Genomic DNA, 21,875 nt, shown 5'->3' on the forward strand with positions numbered 1-21,875 from the left:
CATTTGCATTTAGCTCTCGCTCAAATGCATTTAACGAGGGCAATGCCAATTGTGGACTTAACAAACCTATTTTTTCAGTCAGGCTCTCATTCAGGGTCCAATTTGAGCTCAAAATGACCTTTGATACTCTTGCAAGACTTGAATTTGAAGTCACTGAGGCACATTTGTGGAGAAAATAAAAATACAGCAGAACTTCTAAAGTAAAACACCCACTTGCAGATTTGGAATTTATTGTAAAAAAAAAAGTTCAGAAGGTTAAAGAACCCAACAAATCTCGTGAGACAAATTAGTTCAGCCGAGTGTGCCTCAATTCTTGCCGTAATAATCCTTCTTTTGTTTTAAGATCAAGTTTCACTGGACTCAAGTTATAAAATACAAGCAACATTAAACAAGCCAAAAATCCCTCTCATAGTTGAGTAAATAAACTGAGCCCCAAGCGGGGCACGGTATTTACATTGGAACTTGAAACTGAGAACACGTGAGTTTAATTAAGGACACGAGATGGACACGATAAACCATCGCTTAAAAAAATAGCCCTAAACTCTAATTAGATACGGCGCTGAGCAGGGAAAAAGAAGATTAGCATGCTAGCCAGATCCAGGCGCCTGAAGACAGTCAACCTTAAGCGGATTCTCTTTTTAAGACCACATCAATTATTTAACATGAATATGAACTCTGAGCCTCCTCGCTGAAATCTCAGTGCTTCTGGCCCATTATTCATTAAAAAGCTGTCACTGCATTTGGAGGTGGCTTTTATATCGTTCTAATAACCGCTCAGGTATTTTTCCACTACCTGTGCTTTGGAATATCCATTTTGAATTTTAACATCCCTTGTACTCTGATAGCTCTGTTTGAAACGGAACACCTCTTGTTCAGTGAGATATCTACATTTTTAACGCAATAGGGAGGATTAGCATAAATACTGGATGGTCCAAGTTCACTTCTAATGTCGGTCAGACTTTTAGAAAAAAATATGAGGCTGTACTGTAGGGGTGGACATGGTTCCCTCTCGGGGGGCCATTTAATAGTCCTTAAAACAACTTTTACCAAATAATAGAACAATTATCCAAAATGCTAAATTATTAACCTAATCAGTGGTCTTTTTGTAGCAGTTGCCCTGGAGTTTTATTTTTCTGAATTTTACGGCACGAAGGCTCTGCAGAAGAAGCACAGCAGGTGATTGCAGTACTTTTTGCCAAGTTCATCGAGGAAAAAGCTGCTGTGAACTTCACTGCAACACCCACCCCGTTCATGTCTTTCTTTCACAATTTCTGTCGTAGTTTTTTTTTTTAAATTGAAATGTCAAATTATGCAGCCAGAATATGAAATATTGAGCCCAGTGTGTGAGCCAATGACCTGTTTAATGACTAACTCACGAGACCAACAAGCTTGATAATTTGAAACCTCGTACACTGCAAAAGCACTCAGCAGTGACACTTTGAAGGCTGACAGCACAAGCGGCTCACTTTCTTGCTACTCCTTCGAAATATATGTGCACCAAGATGAACAAGAATCCCTTTTGCGCAGAAGCAATCAAAGGTTCCAGGCTGACTCTGGTAATAAAATAAAAAAAGGAAAGTCTTCAAAGGAATCCAAAAATTGCATTTGCATTGCAGCGAGTTCCTTTGTGCTAAATACAGCAAACTAATGCAAATACAGACGGGTATGAACAGAACTCTGCAAAATAAGAATACAATGGAGACGCTGAAATAGCTGACACAAATAGAGTATTAGGATTCCTGTATGAAGAAATTGCTTTAATTTAGAGGTGTTACATTCAAAACACCTCTGAATTAAATATATATAATATATATGCAGGCTCAGTAAATACACACTTTTTATGGCAACGTAATCTCAGCTCAAAATGAGTTTTTGAGTTAAAATTGAGAGCTAGCATTAAGAGACAGTTGACTTTAACTTTGGAATAACAATGATAAGAAGTCCACCTTTTCTCATTTAAACTTTTCCAAACTGTAGCCTGACCTTTGATCAGAGCTCAAACTGTCACTCCAAATAACCTTTCCTGGGAAATGACAGTTAACACCTTTACTCTCAAACTTTTACTGCTCCTGTTCACTGTTCCAAACTTTTCATTCAGTCAGTACCTCGTCTCTCTGTTTGGCCTTCCCATGGTGCTCGCCTGGCCTCAAGTGGGGTGATTATTCATGAGAGACAGTGCAAGCTGGACTTATCTACTCTCAAGAAAGACCTACTGTATTGCATCTTTGCACTCCGACAGTGGATCATAGTGGATCATGAACCGAAGCACTCTGACCCATTCTTAAATTATTTATGATCTTTGTGATGCCTATTTGCATTTAAAGCGCTTATTCATCTTCACAATCTGGAAAGTCAAAAACATTCCAGTCTTGCTGAGTTGCAGGGGAAGGAATTTTAAAAAACATGAATCCATCATTTAGCAGCATCCGGAGAATCACCTCTATGCAGTATGTGGGGCAAACAGGATATTTACAGCAACCATTTGTTCCAGTGACGTAAAACTCCCGAATTCTTTATATGAGGTAAAATGGCGCTCTTGTGACCCATCGGCAATGATAGTCAAATAAATGTGTTGATTCTGGTGTTCATCTTTTCGATGATGCGCAGCTTTACTACAGCACGCCTGCTTGAGCTAAGACATTATAATACAAACAGTCCATTTGAGAAATAAAAAAACAATAGCAGTTGAACAAAGGTTGCTATTGATATTTATGAATGTCTTTTCATCAGGGGATAAAGCGTTGGAATAATATAACTAAACAATCTGCTCTACTCAGCAGCTCCTTTTGCATTCGTCGTTCTCCAAACTCATTCACACATAAATGAATATGCCATATTTTTATATCAGCAGTGGCATGGAGATTGGAGTTTTTGTAAAATTAAATATAAAAAAAAAAATAATTATGACGGTGCATTGATACTCCCATGTGCGGTCTCCTTATGCATCTCCTCTGCTTTGTATGAACTCGGCTAATTGAGTCGTGACTAAGTATCCAAAAGAACGTCATCTTCCCACTTGTAAGAGATTGAACAGAGAATCCCAGCTTGTCTTTTCAGCACCTCCATTTATACATTCTCACTTCACAATCCTTGACAAAATGTTCCTCCTGTTGAGGTGTTGTGGTTATTCACTCACTTAGTGGTATTAATGGCAGATTGTCTGCTTGGAGCCACAACGTGGACTCATTAGAGGGTGAATCGGGACTATTTTTATTAGGAGGGGGGTTGAGTTAAATTGAGCCCATCTCTGCCTCCCTGTGTGTTTAGTAACAGACTCCTCGACACACAGACTTAATGGGGGGTGGACATGGAGCTGTTATGTTGCTCTAACATATGGGAGAGGATATACTGGATGGCTACAAAACTGCTGGGGTCTCCATATTCTATTAGCGGCTAATTGCTTCCTTTTATAGTGTGTTTGGTTACTTTAACTTTTCCGGCAAACTTCTTCGAAGCTGTGGGGCACTTTTAAAGTAGTGCTTTTTACACCCACATTCAATATCACATCTGTATGGAATGTGAAACTCCAGGGGTGCAAACCCAACAAAAGTGATTAAAGAAAAGCAATAAAAGTAACCCTCCCCCCAAATAAAAAGTTATGGAACAGAAAAGCAACCGTCAAGGTTTTCTTAGAGTCGCTGTGTAATACCAACACATATTTGTTTTGATAAGTAGCCAGTGAAGTCATCATTCAATATTTTATAAAGACTTCACAAAAAGTCACTCGTGAGCAGTCTTTTAAAAGTTATTGAAAAATAAAGGTTTCATTTGAGGCACATAATAGCTCAAGCACCAGCTTGGTTAAAAATGAATAAATATTGAATATTGAAGTCAGGAAAATTTTGTAATACGTCTCTTGCAAACCCCTCAAGCCTCAATTATTGCATCACCCAATTAGCAAACTGAAACAGGCTCTTTGTGAGGGGACACAAAGCCAACGTGGTGTAATTTATTTGACGGCCTCCCACTTCCTACAAATGCAGTGCTTGAGCTTTAAAGCAGCACTGTTGTAAGCATATATAAATAGAATCTGTCGCCAGATGGCTGACAAATAATGAAACGCTGTGGTCCTGAGACACGCCCACGGAGGTCCTCGTAGGATCAACTGTCAATCACAGAGTTCCAATTATGTCATTGTAAATTAGTTGATGTACCTGCAGGAGTTTTCTAAGTGCGGAACAATCACTAAAACATGTGGAAACAAGTCTCATTACCAAATGCCAAGTGCAAGCCTAAATCGATGTATCACAGCACAAATAAAGTTTTTCATATTCTCAATAATGATCAATATTAGCTATAATAGGCATTTTGGACATTGAATTTTCCATCTTTCTATTCCCCATTCGGAATATTCTTTTTGCAAGCACATTATCTCACTCTGCTGTTTATGCAAAATGTGACCTGACAGAGTCAGAGGGCAACGTGCTATTGATAAGTATGAGTTTCATAAGGACACGCTTAGATCGGAGCATCATACATTACCACAGCAGAGTGCATTAAATAGGGCATGACCTTGCAGCACCTAGCATCTATAAATAGCCAACTGTGTGTATGTGATGTCTACTCTTCAAGACATGCAGTAATGTTGCCTTAACTGAATGCAAATCTGTACATGTGTTTTTGATGCTTGTAATTCTTGGCTTGGTTCCTTTGCTAGATTCTGAGCAGACTGTCTTGATATTTTTTTGTTGATGTTTTTTTTTTTTTAAGGAAGATTGAGTATGTGGCCATGGAAATATAATGGCTTGGTGCGTCACACCCGTGAGACATGTTCTGTGTTGAAATGATTTGCTTCATTTGTGAACACAGCGTCTTTTGTTACCATGACGACTGAAGGCTCTCACCGATAAATGTGCATTGCAGAAGACTGCAAAGTTTTACTGGTGGAATATTGAGACAGTAGCCAATTGAAAGACAACAAAAATATTTTAACTTGTGAAACTAGTAGTTTCATACAGTCCAGTTTGTTTCTCTTAATGTGCAGAAATGCACCTTATAGTCAGAAAAACTCAAATTCGAATTTGACAACCACTATTCCCACTATATAAGAACAATTGTGGTCAAGTCTATCCTGTTCATCACAAATTACATCTTGCACCTGACTGGCACTTCATTTTTGTATTTGAGAGCATTTCCCAGCGTCTTCTCGGTGCCGCTCCCTCACGCTGTGAGCTGTGACCAAAATGTCACCGTGCCATCTCCTTTCGCTTGTGTCACGGTCATCCGTGACATTTTCAAGTAGCACATGTGGCTGGAGCAAATTTGATCATCTATTTTGATATTTGGATGCCTCGTTCTCTAATGCATCCTCACTCTTCCTGCCCACCTGGCAGACGGCCAGTTTCCGAGCACGGTGATGCGGGGAAAGAAAATTGATTTCTAAAGAGCTCTGTCTATTCGGCCCCGGATATGAAATATGTAAGTAGTTATTAGCCCGACGCTGATATTAACATAACATGACAAGCGCATCGAGATATATATTAAAGACGTTCCCGCTGAGCGATACGTGAAACGTGATACGCTAACATTTGAGTAAACTAATCATTACCAGCGCAACACAATTATGATGATTTCTACTTTGTTTGAGAGAGTGACACATGGCAAGGTGGACTTGTCGCTCGCGATATATCGTCAGCGTGTACACAACCACAGCGAGCAGCTCCGTATTGCTTGTTATGTCGCTATTAATGAACGTAAACTGAGAAAGGTCAAACGGGCCACACGCTGATCTGCACACACGCGACATACACACACATATAAGCGCTGATCCGGATACATTCGTGCAAAAGCTGGCATGCACACAGTCAGCAGAAAGGTCACAGCATACGGTGCCTGTGTGTGTGAGATCTGCTGCCCGTTGCTATGGAGCGGTTTGCAAAGATTCAAACACACACACACCTACTATACACATCGTCACATTCTAAAATATACAATCAAATTAATGCCAGGATTAAAATATGAAATATAAATTATTTTTTTCATTTTTTTCCCAGAAACTCAATTATGACACTCATATTGTGTTTTAAATTGATTATTTTAGCTTTGAGTGATAAAAGTAATTGTTATTATGATTCCCATTTTTTTTTTTTTTTCTCGCAAGGGAAGAGAAACAAGTATTGGTGTTTATTTTTCCACGTGGACAACTCGCAGATTAATCGAGATGTGGTGATTATTACAATAGGGGTCATTGAGGAGGAAAAATGGCAATTAACCTCTGATTTCACAATCGACAGAATGATCAATTCATCACCAAATCTACAAATATTTGTGTTCGCCTTCAGACTGGGTTTTTCTTTTCAGGCGTGCATTTGAATGTTTTTATTTGAGTTCACAGAAGTAAAGCTAGCACTTTTCAAGAGCACGGCTTCCCCGCTAGTCCCTTCAGGGTTGAGTAAATTATGCCAGTTGGTTAATCAGATTCTCCCTCACTTGCACTTCACCACCTCGTGAGAGACAAACAGTGGCACAGCGAAACGGGCTACTTGTGAGTGGCTCGGAGTGGCTCGGAGCTCTTCTGCATTATGCACGTGCTAATAAACTGCAGTGATTCATTTTAAATTTGCCCCATACCGCTCGTCCTATTGCTTTCTACGCCTCTGATTGCTAAAGTGCAAAATATAACTCAGTCTGATTCATCTAATTTGTAGTAGGAAAAGGACAAAAAGAACAAAAAAAAAAAGCTTTATAATGTTTTGTTTGCTTTTTAGGACTACAGGAATGTGCTGCCAAAAAGAATCAGCATTCAATCCCTCCTCAGAAGTCCGAATCATGACAAGTAAGTTTACAGTACACATTAATTCTGCAATTTATGCATTGACTGTACTTTGCAAGACATCATATGACATCCTATTTAGTTCATTTTTTGGGGTATAAATATGTATCTGTAATATACATTTTATGTTTAATTCAAATAAACAGTACTAATATAGAGAAACAGCAAGAACAGAGTAGATGGTGGAAAACATAGGTACGCGTAACATTGTGCAGCCATCATGTGTCAGTCTTCTGTACTGATAATTCGCCTTTAAGATCATACAGTGAGGCTCAACCCAGAAAGACTGTTGACATGCTTCAGGTGCTTTATATATTTGTGTATTTATTTATTGATTGATTTATCTGCTTAGTATTGCACAATATTGAATCTGTATGCCTTATCGTGCCGAAACAGTTTTCCTCTGCAACCGGATTGTTGACTCTTGCCTCGGTTTCTGTTTGTATTGGCGTATAGTACGTTCATTGGAAATGCAGTCAGGTTTGAGAGGGGACAGACAGAGGAAAAAGGGAGAGCAAAGTGAGCAAGAACAGCATCATGAACCATGTAAGACAAAAAGATTGTATCTTTGAGAAAGTGGAAAGGGACTCTGGGAATGCACAGAACTGTGGCGCAGATGTAGTAACCACTTGTTCACCTGTGAAGAATTCTAGTGCAAATTACAGTCCTGGAAAGTGAGGTCATGAAAACGGTTAGGCGCACAGTCTGCATTGTGGAAGTATGTCGGACCCACTGGGGTCCATGCAGGACATCGGTAAGTAGGCCCCATTGGGTGTCTGTGTTTGAAAGCAAAGTATTCAGGTACTGGTTCAAGACGTCGGGGACGTCTTTATATGTAAGACGGGGACTACTGGCTGTTTCTTATTCTATCTTAGACACTGTGACACAATAACCTGAATACAATTCAGGTGTAATCCTTCACCAACGCCGATAACTGACAAGGTGGGATCAATAAGGAGATGTACAAACAACAGCGCGACTCCTTGGTTACATTCTGAAAAATAGACCTGCTTTAGCTCAGAAGATTGAGTGCACTAAGGGGAATGAATGTTCTTTTCTGAGAATTGAACCGATGGCTGCTTGTGAAGATAGAAAACAAACGACGGTTGGTGGGGGGGTTGGACTCATTCAGTACAATGTATCTGTATGAGTGATATTTATTTACGGCCTCATGTGTGCAAGGGCAGCCCTTGTGATGAACAGACAAGAGCAGTGAAAAGGCCATAAAGTCGTATCACATTTCCACAGGCGCGCACTCGACTGGACGCTTGTCCCAAAGTGATGAGTTCTTGCGACTGCAGCAGTTTTAGTGAGACGGCGCAGAAATAGCAAAACAACAAGTCTGGCATGCACCTCATCCTCTGTGAGTGTTCAAGTTAACGCTCCCCCTCAGTTTGGTGGTTGAGACAAATGCAGCGGCTCGGCATATTATCCGCTTCATTACCATTAACCAATTAAATGACTCTTTAATACCTTCATTACGTTTTTACCACAGCATGAAGTTGAAATGACGGTTTCGATCAACAAACACGACAGCCTCAATGCAGAGTGCATTGGGGCTGACAAAGCAGTGCCATAATGATAACAATGAATTACCTCCATTGCTTTACAATTGTCTTAGGTATGGTCAACCAATAAGGTTGGCCGCCATTTCAATCTACTGTTTACTGTCTATGATTTAAAATGAATGACCAAAAAGATTCAAACTGCAGCACAATTCTGATCCAGATTCACAAATCAGAAAAGTGCTTTAAACTTCTGCAAAAAAAAAATCTGCAAGTCTTTCTTGAAAGATTCATTTAAGGCGATCCTACATTCAAACACCCAAAGTCAATATTCCCATCTTAACGTCCTCTCTCATGTTTCATGCAAAGTGTCTGAAATGTGCATCACTTGCGCCTTAAACTTTATGTTGCACGCACGGAGCACTGCAAGAACTCCAATAAAAAAGATCTTATTTAAGGCACTGGTGCTTTTCCCCGTTGTTTAAAATGTTACAATGAACCAAAAAGTCATGAAAGCTTTGCTTCATTCATCTGTCATTCGGGCAAATATTCCCGCAGTGTCAGAAAGTGCCATAAACTTCATGTTGCATGCATTGAAACGCAATATCCCCTGTGAAATGACATGAGAAAAACAGCCAGTCAACTGTATATCCTCATTCCACATCACAACAAGCCAGGCTTGCCTTTTTCAATGCATACACACACATTCAACATCACAAATACTATAGTGTACAATGTGTAAATGGCGACCACTAGTGGAAAAATGTAATACCTGCACCTCTCATGCATATATCTTGATATTATATGCATTAAGCTTTAAAATATGGTAAAATATAAATAATAAAAAAATAATACAGGTATTATTGTATAATTAATTGATCATATAACAAAGATAATTTGGATGAATTTGTTTTTTCAGAAGAGTGTCAAACTAAGAGTTCTTTGCAATAATTAGTAGTGAAGTAGGTCTCAGTTCCCAAAAGGTTGGTGACGCCTGATCTATTATTTTTTTGACATAGGACAAACACGAACAATGCCATTCATCTCTCATTCATGCAAATATTCACAGTGTCTGAAATGTGCTCAACTCATTTCCTCATTTATCTTTCATCATTGTAAAAAAAAAATATATATATATATTTATCGTGCTTTTAAAAAAAATATCCCTGCAAGAGATCATTGGATAAGTTATTAGTGTTTTGAAATGGCAGAAAAAGTAACAAATCTAAAATCAATATCTGTACTCATCTACCCGTCAGTCACGCAGATAAACACACAGAAATAGAAGTTGAAGTTGCAAACATTAAACTAAGCACTCCAACATTGTTTTAATTGCACACTCTCAGAATATCAGTGTCCTTAAACTTTATGTTGCACTTATTTAAACTCAAGACTCCTTCCATGACTACATTTTCTTTTTATTGCAGTATTCATCCAATGCGAGAGGAGACAAAATGTTAAGAATTATTTAACTGTCATTCATAGCACACTGCTATAAATACGCATTATGTGCTTGCTTAACTTCAGATAGTACATATTTTACACATGCTCATTTACCTGTTAGTCGTGCCCACCCACATGGCCAGTGCAGTCCCAGCTGTTACTTTATTATCCAACTTTGTTGCATACAATTACCCGGTGAATTGACACATCCAAACTCAAGCATTATTAACCGGCCATTTATGCCACTATATGAATAAGTTGAGATCTCACCTTGCAGAGAGGACTCCTCTCTTCAATTTCGACAACCATCCGCCAGCCGAGTGTCTTCACCGCTGCACCTGCACCGTACAAATCCGTCAACCCGGATTAAACCGCCACAAAAGCACTTTTATTGTTCCTTGGCAGTCCTCTTCCTGCGTGGAATAAATACGCACGCTCTGAAGTCCTCTCTTGTTGCGCGCTATAGTGAAGCGTGTCCTCTAGCGGCTCCGATTTCTGCTGTGTGCCGCGGAGGCAAGAAGCGCAGCGCCTTGGACATGATCCTCCGCTCGAACACGCGCACCCTCGACTGTAAAGGGGGTGGTGGGGGGTGGAGTGGAGCCTGGCTGGGAAAATATCCCAGCACTAGAGAGAGCGGGGTGAAATGAAGAGGAGAAGAGAGACGATGATGATGATGTGCGCAGCCTTCACCGGGATGAATGAAAAGACTGAGAGCCCTCGAATCGCGTGCACGTTGCGCGCTCGCGCTTGAGTATGCGTTCACTTTTTGGATGCAGAAGATGCCACAGTGAGTGGGAGCGTCGGGCCAACGAGTGGGTTAGTGCACCCACACTGATATTAGATGGATTATGTAAAATGATCACAACAGTGGACTGAGTGACTCAGAGTAGTTTGGTATGCGCCCAAACGTCAATTGAATTTACGCACTGTGACCATAGGGGAAAGTATGTCACGACTATATTTAAGGTCAGAATGATTGACCTCACTGCAAAATATTTGCCCACCCAATGTTTACAATGTTGATTAACAGTAAATCATGTAGTGTGGGTCCATGTTAGTTTTGTTACTTGGAAATTATCTGTAGAAAGCAATTATTGCCTCTGTTCAAATCTAAAGCTTGACTTAAAAATTATTTCCCCATTTAGGATTTGGTTGAACCAGAAATAGTACTCTTGCCCTGCCTCACCTACTGACATCTGCATTTTGACCTGCCCCCCCACCAACACCACCACCACACCCATCTTAATGTTCGTTTTTGTAAGTTGTGAAGATTCTTACTCTCTAAAATTACACTAGATGAGCAGAAATCATCAGCACAAAACTTTATGACCCAGAACCTTTATGAATCTTCATCATGATTAACAGTCCATGAGGAGACAATAGTGGTTTTATTTGACCAATGGAGCAAATCCTAACTGCTGCAAATGAAGCAGAGCAAAGAAAGAAGATTACTCCGCCATATAAAAAAGAAAAAAGAAATCCAAGACTGGCTAACAATAGCCACCCTTAGACTGAATGTAGATAGCAAAAATGACTTTATGCTGTCTGTTTTATACACTATGTACGTATATTTCCTGTTTGATTAGCCTAAAATCTTCTTCACCTGCCAAGTCTCTGCATGTGTGCTCATTCGTGGGAAAATGGGCCCTCATTACAAGCTTTCAGAGGCTTTTGACGGTGGCCTTCGCCGGCGCTTTGCGGCTCAGACAATGCACTCAGGCACACACTGGCACACACGATCACGGACACACGAGGAAGCTAATACCCCCGGACCCACTGACACAATGCACACCGACGAGATGAAAGGGCCAATTTATCAAACCACCAGCTTAGGCACGCCCGAGGACGTTTAGTGCCAGCACCGGTCTAAAGAAAGCGGGCAGGAAGTGTGTGTGTCTGTGTGTGCTCTCTTCATTTTTCTCCTTGTTGAAGTCAGTCCTCCAAACATAACATGCACTGTTGCCTGTGGCCAACTCTGCCCCAAGTAAGCTTCGTGACAAAGGCTTTTGGATTTTATTTTAAGCGATTGTCAGGTTTTTTTGGCCTATTGTGTGATTAGAGGTGTGTTTGGACCCGTAGAGAGAGAGAAAGATGGTAATCTTGCTATTCCACGTGAAAGCACAAGGTCCGTGTTTGTCCAGCATGGGCTTTGGAGCATTTACAAGCCCAAACGATGAGATGCGTGAGAGAACCACAGCAGAAGCTTGCTCGACTGGAGTAAAAGAGCAATTGCGCATGGCATGGCTATATTATTTGTTGAAACCACAAAGGAGTGTCGTACAAGCATGTGAACAGTGCACCGCATGTATATTTGATGTAGACACTTAAGAAACCACAAGAAGATAGATTCTACTTTGTTTTAGTATGCCTGTGATAGCGATCGGTGTCTTTGCTGTCCTTGTGAGGCAAAATCATCCAACAATATATTTTCTTTAGTCTTCTCGTATTAGGATGACGAGTGTGTACAACCATGCTATTGTATCTATCACAGTCGACTTATAAGATGAAAAGGTGTTTTGAGGATACACTGAATAATGAATACATCAGAATGCTCAGTGATACATACAAAAGCCACCCCTCAAAGGTAGTGTAAAAAACTAAATCTATTCTCATTGCACATGAAAAAAATAACACCAGTGGCTCCATTACACATGAAACGGGGCGTAAAAGCAAAGGCGCACACGTCAAGGGTAAAGGCAGCAGAGAATAAAGTGATGCACCAGATTTTTACTCGTGGCCATACGCTAACTACATCGCCGAGGGCCTGTTCATATTTAGATACCATAACAAGCGTGTTTATGTATGGGAGGTTATTTCAAAATGTATTCATTTTTATATACATATGACGGGACCAAAATAGCAAGCCTTGGCTTCAAGAATAATAACCCCAATTGTATTTAACATAAGTCGAGTGGATAATTTACACCCCCCCACCCGTTCCCCCAACACACGCATACTCAGAGGTGCTGCTAAATGACTGTAAAGTAATATCATGCTACAAAAATAGACTCAAGCTCTCTTTAATAATGTGTTTATAGGCAGAGAGTGATTCAAAGAAGCAGGTTTGATTTCATTGACATCAGCAGCTCTCACACTTGGCTCACTGACTGTCTAACACAGTACAAGGTTAAGGCACATTTGTCATCACGTTGGACACTCGACAAGCCAGCCCAATGAAGAAACTAATCTTTGGTTGCTTTATTTCCAGCACAGCCAAAACATATCAAATGCATTTTAACACCACCCTTGCACTGCAATTTTAAATTCAAAAGATATTTGCATGACTCATATCAACATTTTGACCAGGGTGTCTTTTAGATTGTTGTTATGCGTGATTGTTCTTTGTTTTGTCACATGGTGACGTGAAACTGACGTCCGCTGACCTCAAAGCACAGCACCGTGCAAATATGACTCACACTGATGAGGCAGGCAAGTGTCTGTCAATCACACGACCTAAACACCGTACCTGTCACCTCATGTGTGCAGCTGCGTTTATATGACGATAACAACACCTGCACAATGTGAATATGCATGACAGTCTGTCTGCTGGCATTTTGGAGAGTGCTGGAATGACCATAAATTAATTCAATGACCATATTTCACACCATAGATTGAATATGATTATTTTAAAGTAACACTGTTTAATTTCTTATTTGGCCCTATGTTTATTTATATATTTACTTAGGAGGCACAGTGATGTATTTTTTTTTTTCATCACAGTGGTTTGGTTACTAAACCACTGTGATGAAAACTAAACTTTAGTATTTGACTTTATCCATCTGTTGCTGTATACTGCCACCTAGACGTGGGATTGCCACGTTGCATTTCACAATCAACCTAAGAGCTATTTAAAAAAACAAAACAAAAGAACCCTCCTTGAGACAGTTTTAGGAACATGACTGTTTTTTTTTTTTTTTTTTATACTGTGTTCTACTTTTGGATGTCATAAGTCGTAACTAATGTTGTGACCGGCAAATGTATGTAGGTCGGTGAATTTTTTACGTGATTGTTGAAGTTGTAGAGGTTCTTTGAGGAACATACATACAATGTACTTATATGATTTATTATTGAGTATTATTTTAGTTGTTAGATTTTAGCTACCCTAATTTGTTCTGCTTTGCCCTTGATTGTTTTAATACTTATTTTCTTACATACTTAAAATGATAAATACACCAGACAATTTTCTTTATGATTTTTGAGTTGTGTCTGTGTTAAATTTTATAAACTCAATCCAAACATTTTCTTGACAGTATACAGTCATATGTATATCAAACTTAATAAGATTAATTTAAGTTACAATCCAAATCACAGTAACTCACATGACTCTTCATGACTCCAAGGTTTGCCAAAATGCTATTAATTGCTCTTGAGCTGTTGGGTGCATTTGGAGTCACAGGGTGGCAGTAGAGACTCTGCCTAATCAGGCTAACATCTGACTCAGCAAAGAAACAGCCTGGGGGAGGTTCATAAAAAATGAGAGCGACTAAGTTGAAACATCAGCAAGTCTTTACGATGCACATTCAGTTGAGTGCTTCCATTTAAACTTACATTAATTAAAGATATGGTGGCCAGAGATGGCACGCCGGAGTTTCCCTACTCGGAAATCACTTGGAGTTTTGATTTACGCCATCTTTTCCCCCTGGCTGCCCATAATTGCATCCATTACTTGCAAATGACTCAATGCTCATTACAGATGTCTGCCTGAAATTGAGATACTTCGCAGTGACTCGATGAGTGTCTGCCTGCGCTTGTGGGCTCATGTTTGTTAGAAAGAATTTGGGGAAGGCCTCGGAGAGCCTTTGTAAATATATGATCCAACGATCAAACACGTTGATTTTCACTTCTTGTGTGGGCACAGGCCAGGTGTCCCAATACTTTTGTCCCTTTATCTCTCCATAAAACACTCACTTAACAAAGAGATCATGCATCTTAAGATAGATAATGAATGAGTCAACACGGACCAAAACAGGAAGTGATCTATTACCTCGTACATGTTTCCTTAAAATCTCCATGAAACAACTCAAAAAATGAAATCATCTACTCAAGGAAGAAGTTGGCAAAAAGGAAACACTGAGCTCAGCCTGCACCGACCACAAGAGCAAAAGCTAAATCAAATGAAAGCCGAGACAGACTAATGTTTTGTTGGCATCGCTTCCCCTTTGCTTTATTTCCATCCTGGTATCCTTGTTATGGATCTTTGAGGGGATTAAGAATAAAGCCACTGGCGGATCATGTCATCATCTGCAGTGGAATAAGGATTCAGGAAATCAATGTTCAAGGGGCTTAGGTTGACCTCCATGTTGACGTGGTTTGGAGTATGTCGGAGAAAGGGGTGAAAAGTACACGCAAACAAAAGGTAGAATGTAAAGAATTGTGAGGCAGATATGCAAACCAAGTATTCAGTGGGATGCCCTTCTAAGACAAGTCGACTAATACTTCCCCTCAGAACATTGGGCACCCTAAAAAAGTAGAGAATATGCCCCAAGAAAACAAAGAGCCATTTAGGTTCTGTTCAAACATTCAATATTTCATCTTGGATCTGCTCTATGAAACGTTTCAATAACTCTTGTGAGCATGCTCGCTACACACAGCGGTCCTTCAGGTCAGCCAAATGGCCGAACAGAACGTTTAATAGTCCGCCACATTCATTTAAATAAGGGATGGAAGTGGCCATCAAACACAATTACGGCTGAGGCCTACACACACATACGTGGTCCTACCGCAGTGTTGTATGTGTGCTTTGTGCAACTGTGACGGAAGAATGTTATTCCACTAATTCAATATCCATAATTTCCTACACTTTTCTACTCGGCCTTTGCCAAAACATGATTGACAGCTGTGCCAAGTTGTTTCTCTTAGAAGTGCGCTTTTGTGTGAGCGTGTTTGGCACTGGCTCAGTGGGCCTGCTGTCATTGATTTATGTCTTTCAGGTGGACACACAGCGGGGAAAATGTGAGATGATATTGAGATCAGCATGTCATTTATGTTTGTGAGTCTACTAATGCCTCTCAGGTGAGCGCAGGTCTGCAAGCGGAAATGCGGCCGTCTTTGTGTGCGATGTGGCTGCGAGCGCATCTGTAAAAGTCAACTTGTGTGCGTGCCCTGGGAATGGCGCATATTTCATACTGACGTCTTTTGGAGCAAGTAGCACTCTGGAAGATGTTCAGCTATTTGGAAAAGAACATCCGCCTGCATCGTAGTTGAAAGGATGGTTGCTGAGATTGATGCGAACGTTGATCATGGAGGATGCGGTGGACACTGAGGTCAAATGCGATTTATTCAAGGCTTCTGGTCCACCTTCCGTTTGTTCACATTTCCCAGAGGGATTAAGGCGAATCATTTTTTCCACAGGCAAATTATCAATACAAACCCTTTTTTGTGTGCAGCAACATTTTAAGCTATTTTTAAAAACCGAATTGATCGTTTTACTGTAATTTGTTTTCTTGGTCATGGTATTTGTTGTTTAGCGGCACTCAAGATACATTTTGTCCATCATTAATTTATCCCTCCCTCCCTCCCTCCCTCCCTCCCTCCCTCCCTCCCTCCCTCCATCCATCCATCCATCCATCCATCCATCCATCCATCCATCCATCCATCCATCCATCCATCCATCCATCCATCCATCCATCCATCCATCCATCCATCCATCCATCCATCCATCCATCCATCCATCCATCCATCCATCCATCCATCCATCCATCCATCCATCCTGGTACACACTCGCATCTCATAAAGTGACCTAAACTACAAATGTATGGTTGATTGGTCGCCGACCTGGCATCACTAACATCACTACACGCTCGTTAATCCACTTGCAGCCTTTTGGCCCGTCTTTCGGAGTCCAGGTGGCGGAGCATGTGTTGACCTCCACGGGCCGCACTATTGACTCGCCTCAGGCCCAGAGATCTTTGTTAGATCTCCAGATGTGCTCGTTGGGGCCCGGTTTATTAAGTATGTGATAAAGGGCCAACTGGACCCTTCCCAAGAGAACATAAATGCACGGGTGGGGCACGGCTATGCCTCGTATAAATTGCATGAGTTGAATGGATCAAGGTGTTGCTGCATTTTCATGGATAATGATACAGTGCTGTTCTGCCATGCAACGGAACTAATCCAATGTCATATTTATTTCTGATTCATGGGTAAACTACACCACAGAGTTCTGGATTGTGTCAAGGCTACAGCGTGTCTCTTTTGCAGAAAAATAGTAATGCTAGTAAGAATTTTTCAACTTCATCGTTTCTTCAGTTTTAAGAACACATGGCACATATAGTAGTGGGGTCACACTTTGTGCAAGACAAAAACGCATTGTTCCATGTTACATCGACACGCACACAGATATTCACAGTCATGCACACACAGGAATGCCAACTATAACAGAAATACATCAAGAAAGGTAAGATTTACAGCTGCACTGTGTGATATGACGCCAGGCACTTCTTCGGAGGTCTGCAGGTTATGTTCTCCATGACCCGGCCAATGGAAAGACTCAATGTGTATGCATAGTTTCCTGTCACATCTTGGAAGTGGGAACTTTTTGACCTTCAAAGTGGGTGAACTCTAAGTAGACCTATTGAGCTTTGCTTTAGCAGGTTAGTTACTAATTCCCTTCAATTCCCATGTAAAACATTTTTTCCAAATTTGCAATGTTGAAAATTCACAGAATTTTCCAGTACTACAAAAATGTGTGTGTGGCAAGTAAAATAAAGATGTCAGTGTGCTTTTGCACTGTCCATGATGGTCTGCCAGGCCAGCCCAGGCTCCCATGGGGGCAGTCCATAAAATGGCAAAAAGACACACACAAACACACACACTTGGCTTTTCTTTCCAACCAATCACCATATAGACTTTCCCCTATGACATATTCTCCTTCTCTTATTTACTCAGCAGCATCGCCATGGCAACAACTGGTGTTTTGGAGGTTGTTTGTCAAGGGAATGAAATGAAAAAAGTGTGTCAGGGGACACATGAGCCAATTCTAGTGACCCTCATTTCTTCCACTGGCAATGCAGGAAATGGAAGGAGTAGGGGCCGGGTGGACTGAAGGTGAAATTAAAGGTCAGAAAGTTTGCACGTTCTTGCTGATGTAGCTCTTTACTGGTTGATGAGGTCAGTATTCCATAAGTTCGATGATTCATATATTGCACGCACTGACACTGATGGTGATGCTGTAGCTGCTCCGAGCATCCCAGCTTGCCAATATTTGTGCAACATCCAAAGGCCATACTCAAGATGGTATAATAAAAACATAAACATTGTCGGGCTTTAAAAACACCAGAAGAGGGCAGTCCTGTGTAATCTACTGTATGTCCCATACAAAGGCCCTGACTTAATTATAGTAATTATAGGTTAATATTAGTTCCATTAGTGTGTGTAAAGGGTAATCCCTTACCCATCAAAGAATGTGTGGAACGTGCACAGGCTAAAAACTGAGCTAACCCAGAGGTGACAGCTCTGGACTTATCAGCCACTTGCTTGACACATCGAGACTCTCTTGATCTCAAAGGGCGCCGTCCAGATGCTTTTGCTCATCTTTTGGTGAGTAGATCGCAGCGAGGCGCGACACTGATGGATGTCAGGCAACCTCTCGGTTCTCATCAGATTAGTGGCTGTTTAAATCTTTTCGATAGCTGTGCGGCGAGCATGCAAACAGAGCTGGCATGGATCAGCTTCAAAGGGTCGGCTGATGTGATGAAACTGTACTTCAGTGTGAGAATGTTAATGATCAGTGCTGGCAGGAGGATTATATATGTATATATAGGGAGAGAGAAGCATGTGAGAGCGTGTGAAAAAGCTCCAGTGGGTGTCCGCAGTCGCCTTCAAACAAAGCAGCCGGGCCGCTAGTTCAAGTAGAGTGGTGAGAGATAAGCTTTTTCAGGCATGTAAATGTGGTGTGATAATGACACCAATTAATTAATTAAACAAAGATTAATGATCAAAAACAATGAAGAACAATGGATGACATCCAGTTTTCGGTAGCACTGCGATTGGTATCCATCTATAATGGAAAGGCCAAAAAGTGATTTGTTGCCGATCATATTATTATTTAGATAAAGTGAATCCAAGCGTATTTGCAGTTTGTTGTTCACACGTTTGCCTAGATGCATATATATATATATATATATTTTTTTTTGGGCACCTAGCTTCCATTATTCCTGGAAAACACACCTATTTGGTGTTTTTATGCTCAAGTCACACAAAGATAGTGTTTCTTTGGCGCCATCTTGGTCACACGATTCCTGCCGAAATTCAAAAAAGATTATGCATTCTTTTGGGTTTTAAGGTGGCAAATAGGAAAACTAAATTGACAACCACAGAATGGAAACCAGCTTATGGCAGTGTAAGAAATCATTGGATCCACTTTGCAGACTTAATAAGACATCAGTATGGCATTGGTGTACAATTGTTTCAAAGTGAGACCTTCTGAGTTGGGTGTGTGGTTTTCTTTCTCAGGGCCATTTACTGTAGATGAGGAATTATGAATGGGATGGTTTTCAACACCGTGGCAACGGTTTGGACTGAGACGGAGAGAGACAGCCAGAAATATAGAAAAAAGAGAAAGTGGAAAGAAACACTGAGGATTTATGACGTCTGAGCCCTCATGTGAGAGCGCCTCACCTCTGACAGGCGAGGAAATACTTCTCCAATCTGTGTCCCTGTTGACACCAGCGTGTTAACACACACACACGTGTACACACACACAGGCCACCCTCGCTTTCCCTACGTCCAATGTGTGGTAATGATGCAGCTCAATGAAAGTGCTGAGAGCAGTCAAGTCGAACACAAAGAGACAGCGAAACGTCCAGCGCCTGTGGGAGTCCCGGCCTATGGAAAATGTGCGCTCCTCTTCGTCTCCTTCACGCTCCTCCTGAGAGGAGCATGGTGTTCCAGGAAGTGCAGGGGTTAAGAACACACCGTTTGGACGCCGACCTCTCACCCCTGGTTAGCGTTGCGTAGCCGCTAAGTGGTTCTCTGTGACTCCTCCACTCCTGTTTCTCGGGCCATTTCACACAGTAGCAGCGGTCCTGTTGTATTTCACGTCGGCCCGATTTTTTTTTTTTTTTTTTTAGGGTGAAGAATTAACAGGATTACAAAAGTTCAGCACCCAACATGGGGGAACGAATGCACTGTCGTGCAGCATTTAATGTCGCCAACTAAAGCTGAAATCATCGTAGGTTGTGATTAGGTGTCATGTCGTGCTTACGTTATCCTTTTTCCCACATTTATAACCCTGTAAGTTCTCGTCACGTCCTATATTAGAAAAATGTAATCATTGCTGGGGATTTACAAAGAGGATTAACATTCCTGGCTCTCCAACACTCAGATGTTTCCCTTCTCCCTCCCGCTGCTCTCGCTTTGCCCTTTCTCCCTTTCTTCTGTCCACTTCTTGCTCCTTTTTCTCATTGCAAGTCACTTCTCTCCAATCAAGTCCTTATTTCCGCAGTGCTGCAAGCTACAGGTTCACATGAGATGGCCGCCTAATGTCCTTTTCAGTCCTCAATTCTTTTCCTTTGTTTGTTTGAATCAGTGCAGGAAATGGGGAAATTTGTGTTTGTGTGGGACTTGAGCTGTAATGAAAGCAGTTAGGCGTGGAAGCTTCCTGGACAAAAAAACTGTAGAGATAAGTTTGTCACAATCCACATTTTGCTTGCTTTGTAATCACTGTTTTTGTTTGTTTTTTTACATTCAACCTATTATAATGATTGACGTTTTAAGCAAGTAAGTCATGTCATTAGCGTTAGCTCTCTTTCGACCTAATCTGCCTCGGCGTCCAAGCAGCCATCATCAGCCCCTGAGTTGTTCCTCTCCACCTATCATCGACAACCATTAAAGTGCTGATAAACCCCCTGATCTTACTCAAACATGTACATATTGTAGGCATGTCTTCAAGGTTAAGCTTTTGTGTTTGGGAATGCCCACAAAGTTCCTTTCATACACTGAACAGGTATATTGTAATTGCCAACCTTTGCCCGAAAACTCAAGCACACACCCAAATTGATTACCATTTGTTATTGACCATGACCACACACATGTTTCGTCACACATACAAATGTATACCTTTCTGATACGGTATCTTCTCAAAGAGCATTTACCTGTTGCCCGGAGGCTAATAAAGTCATCAGCTTGGTGCGACAGCTTGACTTATTGCTAGAATTCTATCTCCACCACACTGAACACACACATCCATCTGGCCATTGGTTTGACATTGACAGCGACCTGACCCGCTTTTTTTTTTTTTTTTTTACAACTCAACTTGATGCTGGATGATGCAAAAACAATTTGGTTCTCAAAGTTGGACTATTTTAAAGTAGAAATCCGAGACATGCTTATTTGAATTCAGCCAGTTAGCTTTTTTGGCAACTGAAGGTGATGTGAAAGACTCTCACAGCCTCTGATGTTGTTGTGTTACTGTTTGCTTTGGAAGAAACTTGCAAAATTATTCTGGGCCTTCAATGAAATCAAGCAGCTGGCTGTGAACTGACTAACTGTGCAATGTTAGTGCCTGGTAAACATGCGTCCACACATCAGTGATGAACTTGTAAGATTCGAGTGGAGCCCAGAGGTTAATTACAGGCGTGTACGGGTGCATATATGTGCTGTGTACATTGTACATACGTGCTGACTCCAGAGCTTATCTGTCAATCTTCAGATAAGTCAATGCAACACAGGTTGAGCGTTGTGATGCGTTTGCTATGGGAAACGGTTAATTTGTTGACTTGTCCCTCAACATCAACAGAGGTGCGAGCGGCGGGTCGATGGGTCGATAGAAAAGGAGGAAAGAAGGTGAGGAATGTCAAGGCAAGACTGCCCTGCCTTAATGTCCATGCTAAAAAGTGATTCAATTCAGCCAAGTTTACATTCCACGTGTGATCTGGAACTTATTAGGCAAAAAAAAAAAAATCTGTTAGAAGACCCGGCCGGTAAATCTTCCAAACATGTTTATGGAGATTTCAGCAAGGATGAGGACTCCATAGAGCCTCCACCAAGGTTCATGTAGATCCGGCCCTATGTTTTGGATTGCTATCCAAACTGTGAGTCAGACTATTTAGCTGGTGAATGCTAAAATTTGGGAGTTTTTCTTCCTGGCTTGGTCCCCTGGGTAGTGCCACTGACACATGCAGGAAGGCCAGCTCATCCTAGGCTTTTGTGTGCAG

At 41.1% G+C, this 21,875-nt stretch overlaps 2 protein-coding genes across 2 annotated transcripts in view; one reads left to right on the top strand and one right to left on the bottom strand.

Annotated features, from left to right (window-relative positions):
* zgc:171482 (zinc finger protein) overlaps nucleotides 1-10,444 on the bottom strand; it is a 39,195-nt gene extending 28,751 nt beyond the window's left edge. The window contains exon 1 of the mRNA XM_049735441.2: nucleotides 9,991-10,444. Within this exon, the coding sequence (XP_049591398.1) occupies nucleotides 9,991-10,029 (39 nt within the window). The 5' untranslated portion in view covers nucleotides 10,030-10,444. The remainder of the gene's footprint in view (nucleotides 1-9,990) is intronic.
* LOC125978265 (golgin subfamily A member 7B) overlaps nucleotides 1-21,875 on the top strand; it is a 126,544-nt gene that overhangs the window by 63,705 nt on the left and 40,964 nt on the right. Inside the window, exon 4 of the mRNA XM_049735445.2 lies at nucleotides 6,708-6,775. The gene's annotated coding sequence lies outside the window, so the exon portion shown is untranslated. The remainder of the gene's footprint in view (nucleotides 1-6,707; nucleotides 6,776-21,875) is intronic.

This window comes from Syngnathus scovelli, chromosome 12 (assembly GCF_024217435.2).
Source record: "Syngnathus scovelli strain Florida chromosome 12, RoL_Ssco_1.2, whole genome shotgun sequence".
Lineage (NCBI taxonomy): Eukaryota > Metazoa > Chordata > Actinopteri > Syngnathiformes > Syngnathidae > Syngnathus > Syngnathus scovelli.